The sequence below is a fragment of the Chamaea fasciata genome, unplaced genomic scaffold (assembly GCF_029207755.1).
Source record: "Chamaea fasciata isolate MVZ Bird 193981 ecotype frontalis unplaced genomic scaffold, bChaFas1.0.hap1 SCAF_4, whole genome shotgun sequence".
In the NCBI taxonomy this organism is placed as follows: Eukaryota; Metazoa; Chordata; class Aves; order Passeriformes; family Sylviidae; genus Chamaea; species Chamaea fasciata.
Window position 1 is genome coordinate 51841535 of NW_027094089.1, and position 20931 is coordinate 51862465.

At 36.9% G+C, this 20931-nt stretch overlaps 1 protein-coding gene across 6 annotated transcripts in view; it reads right to left on the bottom strand.

The window, feature by feature from the left end:
• PCGF3 (polycomb group ring finger 3) overlaps positions 1 to 20931 on the bottom strand; it is a 55904-nt gene that overhangs the window by 18566 nt on the left and 16407 nt on the right. For 2 of the 6 annotated variants that reach the window (XM_066181548.1, XM_066181551.1), the window contains exons 2-3: positions 9921 to 9963; positions 2638 to 2755 (exon numbers count right to left, since the gene is read on the bottom strand). In XM_066181548.1, the coding sequence (XP_066037645.1) occupies positions 2638 to 2746 (109 nt within the window). In that variant the 5' untranslated portion in view covers positions 2747 to 2755; positions 9921 to 9963. Of the gene's footprint in view, positions 1 to 2637; positions 2771 to 9920; positions 9964 to 13393; positions 13412 to 20931 lie in introns of those variants that run through there. The other 4 variants (XM_066181552.1, XM_066181547.1, XM_066181549.1 and 1 more) reach the window with 3 other exon arrangements.

The window sequence follows — 20931 nt, forward strand, 5'->3', positions numbered from 1 at the left end:
ATGGACAGACAACATGGAAAATCTATGGTCTGAAACAATACTATTACTAGAATTTTCCATTACCTTGATTTTCCAGTATCTCTGATCTCTGTCTACCCATACGTGTGGGCACTGATTGCGGACATGAACTGAGCTGGACATTTTCTGATTTCTTAAACACATCGGAGACTTTACCAGAACAGGAACAGGCAAGGCTAATGCTCACTTTTTTATTTTAAGTTTCACTTCTCTTGTCTTTTTTCATTTCTGTATGTAGTTCAAGTTGACCTTTTATCATCCTGATGAATCCAGAAGACAGTATCTTTCATAATGTGAAGTTTTCCCTTTCATAACATAGAAGGACAGCTTTCACACGTAAATACTAACAAAACTGACGTTACAAATACAAAGTTTAACAAGACCTGCATATATTATCAAGCCTGAAATTTTAATCAAGGAACAGATACAAAAAAAAAGACTTAAGACTGTTACTACTAATGAAGTTTTTAGCAACTGACTTAAGAGGCCTACTCACCACTAACAAGCTAACACCACAGGAGAGAAGTAAGTTGGAAAGAAAACAAAAACCATTTTGTTTCCTCCTGAATTCAGTTTTACAAAATTTTGCCCTGTTCCTCCAGAAGACTGGCCTTGGTCCTCCAAATTACTTTCACTAAAGGACTCAAGAACTTAATTTACCACTGAAGAGCCTTTGAGTGGCTGAAGATCAGGAAATTAAGAGAAAAATTGAAAAGTTAAGAAACATTTGCATTTCTGAGTAGAACAGAATGAAAATTTCAAGGTGGTATAATTTAGAAGAGAATTCACTATCTCAGCAGACAGGGTAATTTCATGATAGTTTTTGCAAGGATGCTTTTCCAGGAACATACATTATCAGCATTATCTTACAAAATACAAACAATGCCAATGTATGAAGTTTTGTTAAAATGACAGGACCCTGTGCCTCTTCTCACAAAACTAATTCTGCAGGGCAGAGTGAAGTAGCATTCACAAAATATAAACTGTCAAAATAAGGGAGAAACAAGCAAAAAAAAAAAAAAAATCCAGAAAAAGCAGCAGGAAAAGGCAGTAAGGTGTATTCCCTGACTTTTGCAGCAAACACTATAGTGCTGTGGACTAATCTACTTATTTCCTCCATAAGCAAATATAAGAAGTGCAGATGATATCAGCTGAGGGGTATTTGTGAGGTTTTACTTTTAAAGAACAATGAAAAATGACCTCACTCTAGCTCACTGTCAGCCATATTAAGTTGTTATGATACTCATTTTGTATACATGCTTCTTACTAGCAGCAGTAAAGAAATTTGGGCAAAACTAAGTACAAGTCTGGCTCTGAAAACAACACTAAGGAAATTGAGATATGAGGCAAGAAGCCTCTGGAGATACCTTAAAGCAGTCTTCCAAAAGTTGAAGGGCAGTACAAGTGAGATGGAGAGGGACTTTATACAAGGGCATGTGCTGATCGGACAAGGGGGAATGGCTTCAAACTGACGGACGACCGGTTCAGATTAGACATTAGAAAGAAATTTTTTACTGTGAAGGTAACTGACACAGGCTGCCCAAAGAAGCTGTGGATGACCCGTCCCTGGAAGCATTCAAAGCCAGGTTATATGGGGCTTTGAGGAACCTGATCCCGTAGATGGTGACCCTGCCCATGGGCAAGGGATCAGATAGAGATTCTAAATTCTAGAACCATTCTGTGGTTCTTGGAATCACAGAAGAAACCATTCTACGATCCTAGATTCTACAAGGATATCCAGAACGACATGAAGTGTGACAAGTACAACAAATTCATCAAGGCTGACAAACAGAGTTTCTAAATGGAACATAATAAAAAACATAATCACTGACAAATCATGAGCATAGTCTTTCCCCTTTGTCAGATATATAAAGCGAAGAAAAAGTCTGCTAAACACTTTTTGTTTTATGATGAAGACACAGTCACCAAATAATTGCCTTCCAAGAAAATTCAGGACTAAGTCCTTATGCTAATTAAACAACATACTAGGTTTTTTCCGAATAAACATAAATATTGAGGCAGAATAATTTTAAAACATGGGATACATTGCAAGGTTCTAAGTCATCCTTCGCTCACATGAAAGTAGAAATTCACAAAGTAACTTAACAATGGACAACTACTTTATCACAATGTTCTGGAATATAAGCTTATTTCTAGGACACAATACAATACAGTTATTCTTTATCAAGAAACTACTCTGCTTTCTGCAGTGGAACAGGAGAGAAAGAGACCTCTGAAAGGCTCCACAAGGTGGAGAACATATACTACATCAACCATCACAGAAGAAAGAACTAGGTATTCCACATTCCTTTAGCACGAAGACAGACTGCATTCTTGAATATTTACATTACCACTCATTGTATATGGCTTCAAGTTTACACAGCACAGCCTTAATATTCCCTTCATTTTCTTTGTTAAAAAAGCAAATCATCTGTTTAAGAAAAGCAGTCTAGTAAAGCACATGCTATTTTGGCTGATGCACAATAGATGTTTTAAATTTCAACTGAAAACCATTACAACACATTGCATATCAAGTTAAAAAAAAACCCCAAAAAAACCCCAAACAGAAACAAACAAAAACCAAGCCAGCAACTTAAACTTAATTATACTTCTACTTACAAGTATGCAAGCATTCTGTTACAGTAGTAGCATCAATCAGGTATCCATTGCACAGACGACAGGTTATATGGGCATTAATGTCCCAAAGCTTAATCTTCCTTGTTAGCATCTTTGGTGTCTGTAGAAGATACATACCATAAAGTAACACAGCTGTAGCCATTTGGGGATAAATTATTAATTCCTGTTAACCCAGCTTCAGACTTTCGTACAACGTACATGGATGTGTGCACACAGTGGTGGCACTTTTCTGTCACTTCACAGAAACTAAACAATGTAAACCCCACACTGTTTTGCAAGTCAGTACTGCAAGAGCATAGAAAATAGCCTTTCCAGTATGCTAATAGTAAGTTCCTTTACCAACTAACAGACTCAGATTTAAGGTGAAACTCTACTATCGTGGTAACCTGAGTCATCATATTCTGTCCAGTAGTGGCAGAAAACCCATGAAATATGGAGGAAGAAAAATCCTCAAAGTAACTTCAGATTCAAAAGTGTTTTGACAATTGAAAATTCAAAGCAACTGTTAGGTTTAACCACACTTTCAAGTGTTTGCCTTGTGTCACCACGTTAAAGCATAATTTTGAATCTGTCTCTCAACAATGGGGCTGAAAAGTAAGAAATCCCTTTCATTTAAACACAAGCTAATTAAAGACCACACTGCAGATTAAAATAATTTCATTGGCAGAGGGGTAGTTTGTTGTGCTAAAACTTGAACTAGACATTTTTCCTTTCTTTTGAGCATGGGATGGCATAAACACCTTTAAAAAGAAAAAAAAAATTGAAATCAAAAATGAAAAAGCTCATATAACACTTCTTTTTGCAGCAACCCCAGTTGCTTAGAGAGAAAACACCACAAAGCCCATGCCTTTACAAATAAATACTTATCTTTTAAACACAGCTGTATTATGTTTTTCAAAATATTTTGAAAATTGTACTGTTACCAGAACCTGACCAGCAGTCCAGTTAATTGACAGAGCAGGTTATACTTGATTACAAGCTACTACGTTTGGTTCTCACACTGCAGAAGTCACCAAATTACACTGCTTCCCTTTAAAGTGATTTTACTGTCCCTGGCTCACAAATACTCGTTTTCATCTAGCTCAGTTTAGAAAACATTTCAGAATTTGAATGGTGACACGTGTTTTTCACATAGAAATACTGCAACAAGGTTCTCTGATCTTTAATTTTGCCATCTTTTTTCCCCCCATATGTTCAGTGAAGTGGTACTAAGAATAAAGAACTACAAACTTCCACACCAATCGGAACTATTCCAGTGCAGCGAAGTTTCATATGTTCCACTATAAACGATGGAGAAACATATCCAACACCCACCCATTCAAATCTGCATTGTCTGATACAGAAAGGACTAGGAAGACTACCAGTTCTCATGGTTAAGAAGTAAACAATGGCAAAAAAATGAAACTTTTTTTATAGTAGTTGAGATTTTGTTATACATCTAGTGATCTCCCATTACAGAAGAATAAAAGAGCACTTGGTTTTGCAGTAGAAAAAATAGGTGAGAACCTATACTCAGAAACTGAACTACTTTTCTACACTGTAGAATTATTTTCAACTCTCTGAAAACGAAACACACATTAAATCCTTGCAAGTTAGCACATGAGGTCATCAGTTAAATGCTACTACATGAGGCATGTAGTGCCTGATGGCGCTGAGGAAGAGCTATTCAACATCACTCTTCAAGAAGAGTTCAAGGGATGGTATCAAAACACCAGTTAAATAGAAAGTGAGCATGCTAAAAAGCACAATTAATGACAGACAAAAGAGAAATTAGCCTACACAGATCCCGAAAAAGGCAGAATCAATACGACTCTAGCTACTTGTCTAGGCAGGAATTCAGAAGAAGGTGTTCAGGATAACCACAGGAAGAATCCAAGCACTGTTAAGGCAGAAGTGCCAAAGTCTTAACAGTGAAATCAGAAGCAAAGAAGTTGTTCATTTTCTAGAAAAAAAAAATACAAGTTTTCCTCATGACAGTACAGACAAACACTACCACTACAGGAACCATCAACAAACAACAAAAAAATTCAGATGGGGTATAATATTATGAAAACAGAAACTGAACCATACAACAAAGGCAAAAATAATACAAAATAGTAATAAAGCCCATTGTGCCAGGGAGAAAAAACCATAAAGGGATAGCAAGAATAATACACACTTTTCCAACTTAATAGGAAAAAAGTAATACACATTTTCACACTGGAAAATGAGTACCTTCTAGAACATCAAGAGCAAGTCTATCAAATCAACCTTATAAAAATTTCATACACCTTTCAACGAAGACAAAAAGTCTCTCTCATTAGATGTTTAAAGGACTGAAAATAGGAACTATTGGATGAAGCAACAGAAAGGTAACAGGTCTTTCCAGGGCAGTAGACACCTCAGTTTCAAAAGGTGATAAAACCTACAGTAGATTTCTTTAGAAGGCCTGTCCCATGGTGTTTTCTTGCAGCTACTAAAACAGGAAAAGGATCTCTACTCTGCTCATGCAGAGATCCAGACATGTTTGCTTGCATACACCTTGAATCTCCAATAAACAATGCAACTTTTAAGGTCTGTAAGCAAGCTATCAGTGTCAGGCTTTACTTAAGCCTGCGTTTTGTACAATTGTGACCCACATCCTCTAGGCTTGGGAAAAAGAACTCAGAATGCCTCTCCTGCTTTTCAAAACAGTTAACCAGTTCAAAAAGAGGACTTACTAAAAATTCAAAAATTAATAAAATGAAACTTTTAAAAAGGCCAGATCATATCTATTTAGAAAGGTAGAGAGAAGTTCACAAAAAAATGGCATATTACCAAGATATCAGCTCAGTCAGATAACAAAAATACTCAAGACTTTGCAGAAAACTTGAATAGCTTCCTAGAGGGAAATAGAAAGAAAATTTTAGCAGAACTAATGACACATATACAGAAAAGATAGAGACACTAATGTTACAACCACATAGAAGAAATTAAATTCACTAATCATAGCAACTAATTAAAAACATAAAGTAATTCCACATTATGTAAAGTAATCCCACATTTATCACCTGCCTGTTTAGTATCACTTCAGGGAGAGATAAATAACATAACTGCAGATTTCATCATCAACTATTTTTTTTCCTCATTCTTACTGCATTTGAAGATGATACACAGTGATACTAGAAAATACAAAGCTAAGCTACCACTCACACAATGTTTAAGAAGAAACTCTCCATGTGGGTTTAAGAAGAAACTCTCCATGTGGTCAGGTGGCTAATACAAGATGTCTTTCATGTTCCTATCTGGAATACATTAACCATCAACTCAGAGGGGGTACTAGGCTACTTGAACCACATATCTGCCCTTGCGAAGGCATCCCAAGATACTCACATTTCTACAGCCTACTGCCAAACAGAACTTAAGCACCACTTTTATCATATAAGACAGTCAAGTTATCACCCCACCAAAAAACCCCATACCAAACACTTATTTCAAGTAATCATATATAATCTGAAGTACACTGCTTCAGGAGAAAAAATGTGCATTAGATCTGTATATTAGAAGCAAGTAGAAGGTACAAAATACTCTCAAGATGTTAATGCTGACAAGTATATCATAATTGATATGCCAAGTTCTATTTCTATGTTATCTCAACCCCAGCTTGCTATAAAGACTACCCATTAGCTCAACATTCAGAGTACAGAAATGAATTGAAATTTCTCAAATATTTAAGATTTTACTGACGTAAAATCACCCTGAAAATTTCAGTTTATTTGAGTTTATTGAACATGTAATACTGAGTTTATCAATCAAGCAACTGAAGAGCGAGTTAGTTTTTTTTAACTGTTGGCCTCCCATGAACGCAAGATGACATGTCTCTTGACAAAATCTCAAGTGTCCTTCTGAAGCCTCAGAATCTGTTTTTATTATTATGTAGACTCTCAAGGAGCTACTTTTAGCATATCAACATGTAGTAACATAAAGAAGCAAAGCACGTCTGCCAGGTGCTGGATTCTTCTCAAGTATTCTGAATGAAGTGACATCCTTCTGCTTAGGCTACTGACAGCATCTGCGCATGCAATTAATCCATGCCAGTAATCTCATACAAACTGGAACTAAACAGCAAGACTACACAAGATCCAAAACATCAAGTCTGACTAAGAAACACACAACCTGTTTTTCTATTTTCCAGACAAACCAGGTCTACCTTAAACACCTCTCCTTTGAAAAAGGGGCATTTTTTCAAATCTGAATTCCAGGTGATCTCTTTCACAGAACTCATCTTCCCATCCCTCAAACAGTTATATTCCGAAAAGAAAGCTAAAAATGAATTCACATACCTCCAAAACAAGTAATCTAACCTTAAAAACAAAAACCACAGAAGTCTAAATACACATTCCCAAGAAACCTTGAAGCTTAAAAGCACAAACAGATATGTGGATAACACACTGAGCCACTTGGTCTGACCTCAGTTTGCTTTGAGCAGCTGGATTATTTAGAATATCCTGAGCTGGAAGAGACCCATGGAACTGTCAAGTCCAAATCCTGCCCTGCAAGGGACATCCCTAATAATTACACCATGTGCCTTGAGAGTATTGTCTGAATGCTTCTTGAGCCCTGTCAGGCTTGATACTGTGACCACTTTCCTGGGTAGCCTGTTCCACTGCCCAACCACGCTCTGAGGGAAGAGCCTTTCCCCAACAGCAAACCTGAATCTACCCTGACACAGGTCATGCCATTCCTTCAGGTCCTATTACAGGTACCCACATTACATGAAGGACATGATTTCCTAACGTCTATTCTAACCTGAATTGTCATACAATCAGATGAATATACAACCTCAGCCTATTCACAATTCAATGAACTTACAACTTCAGCCTATTCATGTAATAAACAAGCTGCACTTCTTACTGTATTGACTGATCTCAAGCTGCTGATGACTGTTAGACAATCATAATCACAGAGACATCAACTCAATGAAGTTGGCATGAATTCAACATCTAAAACTGGCCGCTGTAAAAAGAAAACACACAGAATCAGGTTAACATTAAAGTCACGCATACCTTTTTTTTTTTTTTTTTTAACAGAGACTCACTAGACTGCACAGGATTAAGTAACAATAGCAAGCCTCTAAAAGAGACTATTTGCATTTGCCTTACTTTGTCATGTGACCCATCATTCACTGTAGAAGATGAATGTTCAAGAGCTTCTAAATCTTTCACAGGATCACATCCAAGTTCAGAAGCAAAAGTTTCATAGAAAGCTACTATTCTATACAAAAACAGGAAAATTCAGAGGACAGACCAAATTCTGAACAGTTACAGTATCATTTTCCAAACTTAATAGCTCATTTGAACACTGCAAACCTCAGGCTCCCTCTAAACACTCACAGCAGTGAGCAGACAACAGAAAATACCATAGCTTAGTTTAGTTTTTAGAAAGCCAAAGCCAAGAAAGGCAAATCTCTGTAACAGAGTAATTCTTTTGTTCTTCTAAATGAAATTGTTAGTTCTTCTGAGATTTACCTGCTCAAATAATAACCTATGACAGCAAGCAATATCAAACTTTAAGAACTGTAGATAACTTTGAAGCTTTCAATCCACTGACTGAACTGTGACATATGATTTAAAAAATGTAAAATCTTATTTGTACTTAGTCAACAAATGAGTACTGGAGCCAAACCACAGTTCTCCTCTCTCAAAACCATTTTGCTGGAAGAGTAAGAATTCACTCCTCAGTTCTGTAATCACAAAACTCTTCTCAACTCACCAACCAAACAACCAACAAAAACAAAACAAAACAAAAACCAAACCCAAACAAACTAAAAAGTAAAACAAAAACAACAAGAAACCAAACAACCCACCCACACAAAAAAGACACACAACACACCAATGTGAGTCTCAACTGTTTTTACAGGAAATGTAAAATTCATAAAAAGTGTCCCTTCAGCATATTACATAGATTCATAGGATAATGTTACAGGTATAATGAAGTAACCTCTCCAAACTGCTCTAATCCAACCTCACACTCAAAGCAGGCCCGCTTAAATTGAGCTACAGTGTGCAATTCCTGCTTCACTCAGGAAATGCTCAACAATGAAGATTCCACAGCCTCTCTGGGCAAACTGTTCCAGGGCTTGACCACGCTCACTGGCAGAAAATGCTCCTACTGTCTCAAAGGAATCTCCTGCATTGCAGCTTGGGTACAATGCCTCTCATCCTACAAGAGTGCACTTCCAAGATCTGTGCAGTACCCCCATCTTGATTTATGTCCACAGGTTGTGTTGAAAATAGCAATAGCATCTTCCCTAATTCTTAGCATCACTTTCTTTAGGACTTCTGCAAACACTGCATAAAAAAGTGCAACAGTGAAATCATACTCAATAGCTGAAGAGCTAGTCTTGACCCAAATTGTAAGTACTTCATCCTGGTTATTGCTCTGGAGACAGAACAAATCAGCACTGCACTGCTTTAGAGAAATATGAAGCCCTCCAAAGTGCTTAAAAAGAACTGAGAGATACTGTTTAAAAAAGTTAAGAAATACACCCGTATTTCTTTCACAAAAACAAAGCCTACTTTTCTAAGATTTGCCACCACATCTGCTTGAAACGGATGGGAGACCTGCTAGAAAAATTCCATTTTGAAGACACTGTTTTCTTAACAGCTGCCAAGCAATGAATTATTCAGAAACAACACATCAACAATGGAGAGAGAAGAGACTCTTTCAGTGCTGGAACACGAAACCCCAAAGAAACACAGAAAATGTTCCAAACATTCAGCTAACAAGAAAAAAGATGACATGCAAAAAGATTAGTATTTCTTCATCTTGGTTCCAACTGATACTATTTTAAACCACACTGTTGGCACTGTGTCAGCCTCTCACTGCCTGGAAGTCTTACAAAACACCAAAAAGGGACTGAGGACATTCACAAAATCTGGACTATATTCCCAATTAAAAAACAAGCAAACAAACAAACCTCCCCCCCACACACACAGAGTCAGGAGAGGCTGGAAGGGGATATGCACGTTTCAGAAAGTCAAGTCGTTTTGTTTGTGCTTCATCCCCTTCGTCCACTAAGGCAATGTTGTCTTAAGATGATCAAGGTCACTCTACAAAAATTTTGTCACTGATAAGAAAAGCCTGCATATCTTGGTACAAGCTCTCACATTTCAGAGAGATGTCAGCACTGAAACTATTATTCATGCAAGATTACAAAGAGGATCAGCAGAGGGACTCCTCGGAAGTACAGCCTTATCATTTATATAGAAACCAGTCCAGAATATTTTGGCCTACATGAGGCATACCTCTTAAAACAGCATTTCTTTTCAGAGTCTGCCATCCAGAGACCTGAAAAGACAGAAAAATAGTCTGAAAGTTAACATCCAAAATTCCTCAAAATACAGCTGCCACAAAGAAATACCCAGCTCACTAAATTCACCTAAGTATTTAGGTACCTCTATCAATTTAAGATAACAGTGGGGCAGAAGCACTTGTAAGCACAAAAAGGCAAAAAAAACCTGATCCTCAGGAAAAAGGAAGAAACAAAAGATTTTAACAGAGTCTCCTACTAGACAAGGAAAACTGCTCAAAAAAGAAGTCCTAACAGGTGCTGTTAACATGTGATGGCAAAAAAAAAGAAATTCACTATCTCCAAAAATGACAGGGAAAATAACCAAATAAATAAGCAGAGTTGTTCTTGAACAACAAACTATGGACTAGAAAGTCTGTAAGAAAAGAAAATATTTTGAATTGAAGATGCACATTTGAGCAGCATTCTCAGTTTTCAAGCTATGTTTTCAAGTAATCTGCTCTTAGTATCTTCATCTTCCAAAATACTTTCAAGGAAATAATTAGTATTTCAGGAATTTCTAGGTATTTGCCAGAATAAAATTATATTAGAAGAATTAATAAAAAGAAGATCTTTGTTCTTTGGCTAAAGGTGATACAATCTCACATTAATAGGTATATTTGACAGAAGAAGGAATTTTTCATACTGATTCACATAGGGAAGATTCAGCTGTTACAGAGACAGGTAAAGAGTACTACTGATTCCATGTTCCTGCTCCAAAAAATCAAAGGTATAGCCTATAGTTACTGATTCTGCTGTTATATTGCTAAGGGAATTATAAAAACAATGACAAAACAAGATGTTAATGATAGCACTTGATGAAAACTCCAGAACAATGCCAATAAAAATCTCTTTGCACTTCCAATGTGAACTTCTTTGATTGAATTCAAAATAAAAAAATTACTACTAATTGAAAGCAGTGCAGAGGTGCAGGAGATGCTCTTCTGTTGGAACCCACAAAAAACCATCCCCATTAATGACACAATGTCTCTCACACAGTAGAATAAACTCAATAAGTCTTTGTCATTTAAAAGATCTATTTCTCCAGCAAAATGTGGAGAACAGACTCTGCTTACAAAGAAACCAGCTCAGAGTCTTATCACCACTCCAAAAGCACATCACAACATGAACTCGAGTAACAGTCTTCCAAAATGACTTGTCATGCATCTTCCCTCACTGCTGCTGGAAGAGGACAAGGTTACACTTTGGTTCATGTTGAAGAAGGAAGTGGCACTCAATTTGTGAGAAAAAACCCAACAATCAGACTGGTCCTAAATCAACACCATATTCTTCCTGCTCTAGTTACAAGGTGATAGTGATGTACTTTGAAAGCTAAAGACAGGGAAATTCAGTTCTTTTGGTATATTTGGTATAGATCTAGATGGTTGCTGGAGATTGGGCAAGTGGATCATCCTACTGAAACTGTAATAAATTAGGAGTGAGTACTAATATTTTCTTTAAAGGACTTCTTAAATGCTGTGATTGCTCATAACAACTTGTTAGATTACCAAACTGTAACTGTGGTTTATGCCACCTAGCTTTGTAAAGAAAAACAGGAAGTTATTCTTACCAGGTAAAAATCCAGAACCAAAGTGAATGGCAGATTTACAACTTCACTCTATTTACAACTTTGCTCTATTTTAGAATAAGCATACATATTCTTCTTTTTGTGAAACATAGTACAATAATGTTAACTTATTTAAAAGCAGAAGTATAATGCTCACAGTGGGGAAAACCTAGGAAAAACAAGTAAACATAGCACATAATAACAACTTTGCTGAATAATTACTGAAAGGTACTAAAGTCATATAGCACCGGAAGCTGAATGACAACAGTACTGGAAGAAGTGGGTGTACCTCAATTCACAAGGACAGTGTATTTAAGGTGAAAGTCACCGCTCTAAGAACAAAGCATTACAACAGTAGAACTTTGTTTAGATTCAGAACTAAGTGTGGGAAAGAAAATTTTCAGATCTGATGCTTATGATTGTGTGGCTTACATTGAGCATAAGCATCTCACTTTGCTACTAGCTGCACACTGGTGAAAGTCAATAGACAAACCCAGATTTTCAGTGAGCGGAATTAAAGTGCAGAAAAATCCAGCCCTTGCTATGGCAATCAGTTTAATTATTCCCAAAGATAACCAATAAATATTGATAAATTAACATTTGAAATACTAATTTAAATAATAAAATTAAATTCTTAAGTACTATTATATATGTTCAGCTTTAATAGCTGTTTCTGTCTAAATCCACAAACTACACTAGCTGAACAGGCCTGGAAACACCTTATTCCACAAAGCCAGAATTAAAAAAAGGCTTGTGCTATTCTGAGTACAATCATGTAATGAGAGAACTAATGCAATTAGTTATTGGAACTAAATCTAATTCACATTTCCATCACAATGCAAGTAAAGTGTTGCATGGTCAGAGATTATGAAGAGATACAAGCACAGAATTCATCTTTTTCAACTAGCTGGATTGAAACAAAAATAGTCTGTTATTCTGATCAGCCACAGTAGAAAGATAGCAGTTGTTAATGACTGACTAGACAGACCTCTGTTCCATACGAAAATTTATTTAAAAGTAACTTATTCGTATAATATTCTGACCTGTAACAGATGAAGAATAACAGCTAAATGAAATTAATTAAAAACCCTCACCATCTTAAAATAAAGTTCCTTCCTCTTTTATAAGTTTTTTCATTGTAGGGCAAGATACTTATCAGTCATAAATTTACTTCAAGAGAACTGGAGAAGCAGTCACAGTCCTACTTCCATTGCTAGAAATGTCAATACAGCCTGCCCAGTATCCTGAAGAAGGGTAAGGGTATTACCTCAGGTAAGCAACTTAAGATGTAGGACATGATTTCAGCAGATGGAAGGACAAAGAAAACAGTATTGTGGTTGCTTTGGCTTAAAATATCAAATTTTTTTATTTCAACTGTTGTCAGATGTATGTTGCTGAACTTTCACTTTGAAACAATATATAAGCGACTTATTAAAGAGAACAGTGACTACAAACATTAGCAGTGAGAAATTCATGCTGGGTTTAGCAAAATGCAGTAACAGAAGATAACTTGTCTTTCAAACTGAATTTTAAAATATTTGTAAGATCCAATAAAACTCTTATATGTTGTGTTTACAAAGCACTGTTTCATAAAAGAAATTACTAGAAACAAACCTTTTTCATGAACAGAAATAAAGAGATTAAAGATTTGAATTTGCTATAGCAAGCCTAGTTATGAGTACAGGCACAGATTTTTATGACTTAATTCAAGAGAATAATTACATGCTACGGCAGAAGATATATCCATGTACTCTCTTTAGTATCATGCCAGTAATTTTTCACATCTCAGTGGAATTTCTCACAAGTGGTTTTTCTCATTCCTGGGAATGTCCTAACACCACCAGATGGCACCAGCACTCTACCTTCTATTGAGCAGGTAGCTGGATCTTAAAAACTGAACACAGAAAAAAACCCAGGACAGCCCTGAAACAGAAAAAAAAAAAAAAAAAAAAAAAAAAAAAAAAAAAAAAAATTAAAACAACACAGTCACCAGCAGTCTCACGATGGAGACTTCAGATCCTCCTGTGTCCCTGGCAGCCGTCCAGACCCACTTGGTCACCCCAACAGTCAGCTCCTCCCACCTCCCCCTGACAGACACACACACCTGTCCATGCTGGCCAGCTTGGCTGGTTTGTCAGCAGCACTCACGAACTTTACTGCAATTGCTGGTACTACAGACTATGGATTCAGCCAAGCACATCACGTAACGATGTCCCTTAGTGCCACATCTACACATCTTTTAAGTATCTTCAGGGTTCCAACAGTGCCCTGGACAGCCTAGTTTGAGGCCTGATCGCTATCTCAGCACAGAATTTTTACCAAATATCCAGTCTAAACCTCACCTGGCATAGTTAGAGGCCACTTCCTCTTCTTGTATCACTTGCTTCCTGGGAGAAGAAACTGACCCCCACGTGGCTACAGTCTCCTCTCAGGTGGAGAATAAGAAGGTTTCCCCAAGCCTCCTTTTCTCCAGACTGAACAACCACAGCTCCCTCAGCTGCTCTTCATAGGATTTTGCCAGCTCCTCTGCCCTTCTCTGGACTTGCTCCAGCACCTCAATGTCCTGCCTATCATAAGGGGCCCAGAACTAGACATAGAACTCCAAGTGCAGCCTCACCAGTGATGAGCATAGGTGGACAATCACTACCCTGGTCCCACTGGCCACACCATTGCTGATAAAGGCCAGGATGCCGTTGGCCTTCTTGGCCACCTGTGCACACTGCTGGCTCATGTTCAGCTGCTGTCACCAGTACCCCCAGGTCCTTTATTGATGGAAAGTTTTCCAGTCACTCTGCCCTCAACCTGTAGCACTGCATGGGGTTGTTTTGAACCAAGGGCAGGACATCGCACTGGGCCTTGTTCAGTCTCATACCACTGGGCTCAGTGTACCAATCCATCCTGCCCAGATTACCCTGCAGAGCCTTTCTGCCCTCCAAATCAACACTCCCACCAAGTCTGGTGCCACCTGCAGGCTGACTGAAGCAGCACTCGATTCCCTGATAGAGGTTACTGATACAAACATTAAGTAGAAACGGCTCCAATACTGAGCCCTTAAGAACACCACCTGTGACAAACGGCCAGCTGAATTATAATTCCATTTCCCACCAGTCCCTAGGCTTGGCCATCCAGACAGCTTTTTACCCAGTAAAGACTGCACTTGTCCAAGCCATTAGCAGCCAGTTTTGACAGAAGACTGTAGGAAACACGGCCAAAGGCTCTACTAAAGTTCGTATAAACAAGATTAGCCCTTCCCTCATTCACTAAGTGGGTCACCTTGTCACTGAAGGAGATCAGGTCAGTCAATCAAGATTAAAAACTAGGTCAATACAAGGCCTATATAAAAGTTGCCAGAATGCATTAACCTTTCATGAAGTGACTGGGAAGAAAATCACCATGCGTTCCTACCCCAAGCTAACATTCGCATGTATTTTGTTTTTACGTATCCCAACACTTGACAAAGACAAGGTGGGTGAGGATGCTGGGACATTTCGTTGTTCCTTAATAAACCAGGAACTCTCTTTAGCAGGGATAACTTTGTAAGACACAGGAAAGTTATGGATTTCTTCCCAGTAACTCAAAATATTGCACACTTGTGTCAGAGGTACTGCCTCCAAGAACAATGCTTACTAAACACATTCACAAACCCTGAGAACACAACTAAGCAAAAGGGAAGGTGATAGGAGAAAAAAAACTGGAGCAGTACTTAAAGCTCTAGACACACATTTTTCTCCCTGAAATATTTCCCAAGTCTAAGTTTATTAGTTTCAAGCACACTTTAGAGGAAATCACAAAAGGGTAAAGAAAACCCCAAAAAAGCAACGAAGGACAAAAACCCCACCTTCTTTTGCACACAGTAAGTAAAAGCATCCTCCATAAAGACATTAAATTCTGTAATTTATACAAGAGCATTACTATTGCCACAAGAATATTGGAGAAAAATGTTTAAAATACAAAGGTTATGATCTTAAAGTGAGTGACTGTGTGAGTTGGTAACTGAAAAGGATGATTAGATTTTGTTACTTGTTTTTTTCATTTCTAGTCTTGGTTCTGGAACTAAACACAAGAGAAATGTCTCTTTCTCCCTCCCTGCAACTAGCTAGCAACCCAAATAAGCTGTATCTGAACACTTCTGTAGTAAAATTTCCTATACATAGGAAGTATAACTTGATTTTCAATATTGCTACCCAAGAGACTGATTCAGAGATGACCTTTATACTAGACAAGTTTTTAGTCTAGAAGTTCTTACTATTCACTAGCCAATTCACATTTCATGTTCATGATCAAAAGACAAAGAGCTGACAAGTCAACCAAAAGTACAAATATTGGGATCTTTAGCCAACTTATCTGTAATTAAATTTGCCATGTTATTTTAGAGAACTCTGATCATGATTAATGTTAATATCAGCTATCAGGTAACACAAAACAAAGAAGTCTTCGATATCACACCACTTTCATGAAAACATCCTTGAAAATGACCATGTAGTATTCATTTCTTTGATCTATTACACTCAAGAGAACCTGGCTCTTTTCTTGAGAAGACTTGACTAACTGGTTAAAGAGAAATTACTCGGAGTGTATCCACACCATTACTAGTAGTTGCACTAAGGTGGCCTAGGAAATCTTCATCCCAAAGCAAAACACATTCACTTTTACATAGATTTCATTAATTTCAATGTAAAATAAAAGACAACACCAATAATAAATGACATGTAAAAACTGACAAAAATATTTGCGATAAGGTAGAAGCAATAATCAGGACATAGTAGCATTAAATCTACCCATCTACTCTTTATTCATGTCACATACTTTCTTTTATGGTACAATGAGAGGATGATCTATCTGGCACTTCTCCATCAAACCTGTGTTTCTGTCCAGAGAAAATGAAATAGGCCCTGCAGTAAATTGTCAAAACAGCAAATATGTTCAAAATTTCTGTCTTACATGTCACTAGTGAAAGGCATAATAAAGAAAAGAAGGATTTCATTAAGGCAGGAGAAATAGCAATGAAGTTGAAGTGACTGAGTGACTCAATACTGGGTCCCACACCCCTTCACAGAAATTTTGGTAACATTTTCTGTCATTTCAATTTTAAGAATGAGATTATGAACATAAAACACCACCTCCCCCCCGCTGTCACAGGAATTACCTTCCTTAGAAAATCTGTAAGACATAAGTACTATTAAAATGTTAAAACATACTGAACATAAACTTAATTCCCCACACACAAAGCCATCACCATAAACAACAACAAGAGCCATTCAATCTCAGTTTGGCAAATATCTTAAAAATCTCATTTACTAGACATGTGTTTAATACCAGGGATAAATACAATGGCATTTTGATATAAAGTTTTATTTCAATATTTTCTCTTATACATTGCTTAGATTTTGAGTCTTTATTAAAATTAATTGACTGCATTAGAGTCCTGAACTGTTAAGCAACCTGTTAAATTTAGCTAAAAAATGGTTGCAAAACCGATCCAGCACTTTGTTTGCAGCCAGAGAGATAAACATACCAAACTCAAAGTTAGTGTTCTTGAAATTTTCAACTGACAATAGATTCTTATAAAGCAACTAAATTAAGGAAGATATGTTGAAAATCAAGTAAGTAACTGTTATTCCTCTAATAAAGTCTACTAAAGAAATTAAATACCTATTTGTCAGAAGAATGGCAAGACCACAGAGAGTTGTCATAAGCAGTTTTTACTTTAAAAACACATCTACAGCTTCAATTAGCAGTAACAGAACACATCAATGAAGGAAAACATAATCCCTGCACTGAGATTCATATTTCATTTTCAATAAATATTGAGTTTCATTAAGATTCATTATATATTTGAATTTATATATGCCAAGACTTAGCAGTGTAAAACCCCCTCACGGACAGATGGACAGTGCCTTCCATCCAAACATGTGAAAGCACAGACTTCAAACATTAACAATATTTACTGCAGCCATACAGTATAAAACGTAACAGTATTTACTAATCAGATAGAGACTAATCCAGAATGTATCATGGCCAACTTAAATAGCTACAGTCTGCCTTAAGGGCAATGTTGTAAGCCACTAAGTAAAGCATCTTCTGAAATAATGTCAAATTCTAGATGGACACCTTAAGGACGAAAGGCATGAAACTGGACCAAGTATCAGAACACTGTGTGAGTTAAAAAAACCTCTGTCTTTCCTATATTCACCTACCACATCCTGGTCTGAGAGGGCTGTATGACTGCTACTTACAAAATAAGGAGAAAACAGAGATATTTAAATAAAATACACACCGGAAAGAAACCACATGCGCGAAAACTATGTTTAGGTGGGCTTTAAAAAAAATGCTCCAAACTATCTGTAATACTCTTACACTTCAGATGATGTAGAAATGTAATCAGGCACCTTATTTGTTTACTTAAAGACAGCAGGAGACTGAAGTTAACTAAATGATCCAGACAGTGTTTCAGGCTTTTTACAGTTTCTCTAAGATGGAGCCTTTGATACAGCAAGGTCACAGCAAACACAGGAAAATGACAATAAATGTGTTTTTTTCTTCTCAGTGTGGCAGCTGCAGAAAAACAAATGCAAACGGTGTCAATCCTCAACTCTGCCTTGCAGCACAAACATTTTTAAACACCTCCCATAAAGACCACCTGTAACCTCTCCAAATCTTTATTACAGAAGCCTGCTACAGAGTTTTGTTGCAGGACTACAACACCAGGAATGAAAATTAAATTGCATTTTAAATGTACAAATGGGAATTCAACAGAGCAGCAAAATAAGCACCCTGCTTCTCTTTGGGAAGCTGTAGACAGATTTTGGCATTAGCTGCCTTCAGCTCTGAAGGCAAAAGCAAAGACACTGCGAAGAAAATGAAGACTAAGGTTTTCCTGACGTCAAGCAATGATGATTAAAAATTGTCTTATATTAATATGCATAAAACACCAATACTAAATCAGAGCTGGCATTTTAAAAGGTTCTGTTTAGGAAGAGTAATGAGAGTGAAAAATAAGAGATTTTTAAAGTAAGGAACATGCACATACACACTAAATGCAACAACCTGGCCTACTTACTTGATTGCTTCCCACCTACCATCACAACTGTCAGCCCCAGTGTGTTATTCCCCATATCCTTCCTCCTCCACTTTTTCCACTGCCTCGACATTTCTTAGGGTCAGACAAGGGATAAATATGTATTACATCCACCCAAGACATACTGGAAGTGTTATTACGGAAGAAATCACATTCCCATAATTCATCAATAGGAAGCTTTTCAAGTGGCAACAGATGGCAGGCACTTCTTATCAGAAATAAAACATGATAATGAACTTAAAGTAATACATTATAGGTACTTTCCTTTTCCTTTCAGAGTATTAACTTAAAGAGTAAGTGCAGCTATAGCGCTTTTACTTGAGCTTGTAAGTTACAATACAGATTTCACTGTAAAGTATCTTAAAATCAATATTCAAAATTTATTGAAACTAATCCAAAGACTGCTGCTGTTACAAAAGAAAAAGGATTTTTTAAAAAAGGGCTGACTACCAGAAAAAAAAACTCATCCTAGAGAAAGAAACATTAATTATGAAGATCATGTATTCCTGTAGTTAGCCAAAAATGTACAAAACACAAGATAAATCCAATTCTCAGAGTACTTTCAGATTGGGTATTTTTTTTTTCTTATTATTATTTTACTGAAGTGTATTAGGATACTAGGGTTTGGAACACTGTTTGTTTATATAGTGGTTCACTATTTTGTGTCCAAGTAAGCATCTCAAAAGCAGCATGCTACAGTCAGTATTCCTAAATTTTATTGGTTGTATGTACTAATCTCAAAAAACTAGACTGTAAACCTCAACAAAGGCAGTAAAAAGGTGATTAAACTCTTCAAGGTTTCTTGAATGACATTTAAAATGGCAGTAAGCATACTACCAGAAATATACAGGAATATTTAGTATTGTGAATTCCTATAATTTAAACATGCTTTTTCCACATCAGCATTTTCATCAGACACTAGGAGGCAACTGGCTAGCCAGCCAAATTTCAGATGCAAGGTATTGAACTGCATTAGTATGAAACCCTAATCACTGCGATCAGATTTATAAGCTTTTGTAGTACTGAATTTCTGTGTCTTTGGAGGAAAACTGTCTGGCAAAAGATCTGCAATGAGCAGCAGTGTATCTGCAAACTCAGACTGAGAGCATATGAGGTGGCCCTACTGCAACAGCTCAAAAATTTCTAAGTTCTGTTGTACCTGGAGTGCCAGCTGCTGAGGGAAATGTGATTCATTCATTTTCAGCTTCAGCCCTCCAATCATCCACTCCTTTTAACCCCAAGACAAGTAATGTAGTAGGCAGAGTAGGAGTCGGCAGGGCAAAACCAGACAGAAAGAAAGGGCAAGACAAAAAGGTTTTGAAAACAACAAAACATCTTTAAAATTCGGTGTCTTGTAGTGGTTTTGGCTGTGCTTGTACTTAGTATCACTGAAATTAGGGATGCATACTTAACTATAATGTCAGTTATTATACTACTAAGCCCATTTAGAAAGAGGATGAAATTTTATTACCAAGAATTTTATGCCCTTCTTTTATACACCCCGACAGACTGAGAACCATCTCCAGGACAAAAAAAGGTAGTAAATATGAAGAGTCACAGGACAAAGAATCATTCTTCACAACTTTTGCGCTCATCTGTTAATACGGAGAGCATGGTTTTTAAAACTCACTTTGTTGTCACATGCAAACACCTATGGTTTGTATTTCAGCCCAGCCACTACCTTGCCCTCCACAGAAACCATTTGGACACGGCTGTTTTCACTAACAGCAAGTATTCAATGTATCTATATGAAATCACGTTATGGTAATGTAAGCCATTCCCATTTCCTTCTGGTAAGGCTTAGGCAGCTGCAGCATTAACAGAGAACTACAACAACAGGAAAATGAGGAAACACTGCCTCAAAGCAGATGTTTCAGTTGGTAATAGAAAATCTAAGAGAATCTCATGCATCTGTAATATAATTCAACTAGAAAAGGTGATTTAATGTTCTCAAAGTTCTAAAATATCAAAGTTATTCTATGTTTTTATTTTGGTGGATTTTTTAAAAATCAAATGGACCTACTACTGTATCTGTGGTTTATTGTGTAATACCTGTATGCGCACAGAGTCCTACAGAGACTAGTAAGGTATACATTTAAAATACTTCAGTTAATGAAACCTTTGCTTAGAAAGGCTTTTATAAATTACAATGTCAGTAAAATTCCATGCAAGAAAAATATTTTGTTGCACTTTACATCAGAAAACATGTTTTCTTAACTGACATCTACCTTGTCTTGATTAGCAGAACTTTTGAATTTCACCACTGTACTGTTCAAAGCACCTCCTAATAGAGTCACATTAAAACAGTATGTTCCAGACAGG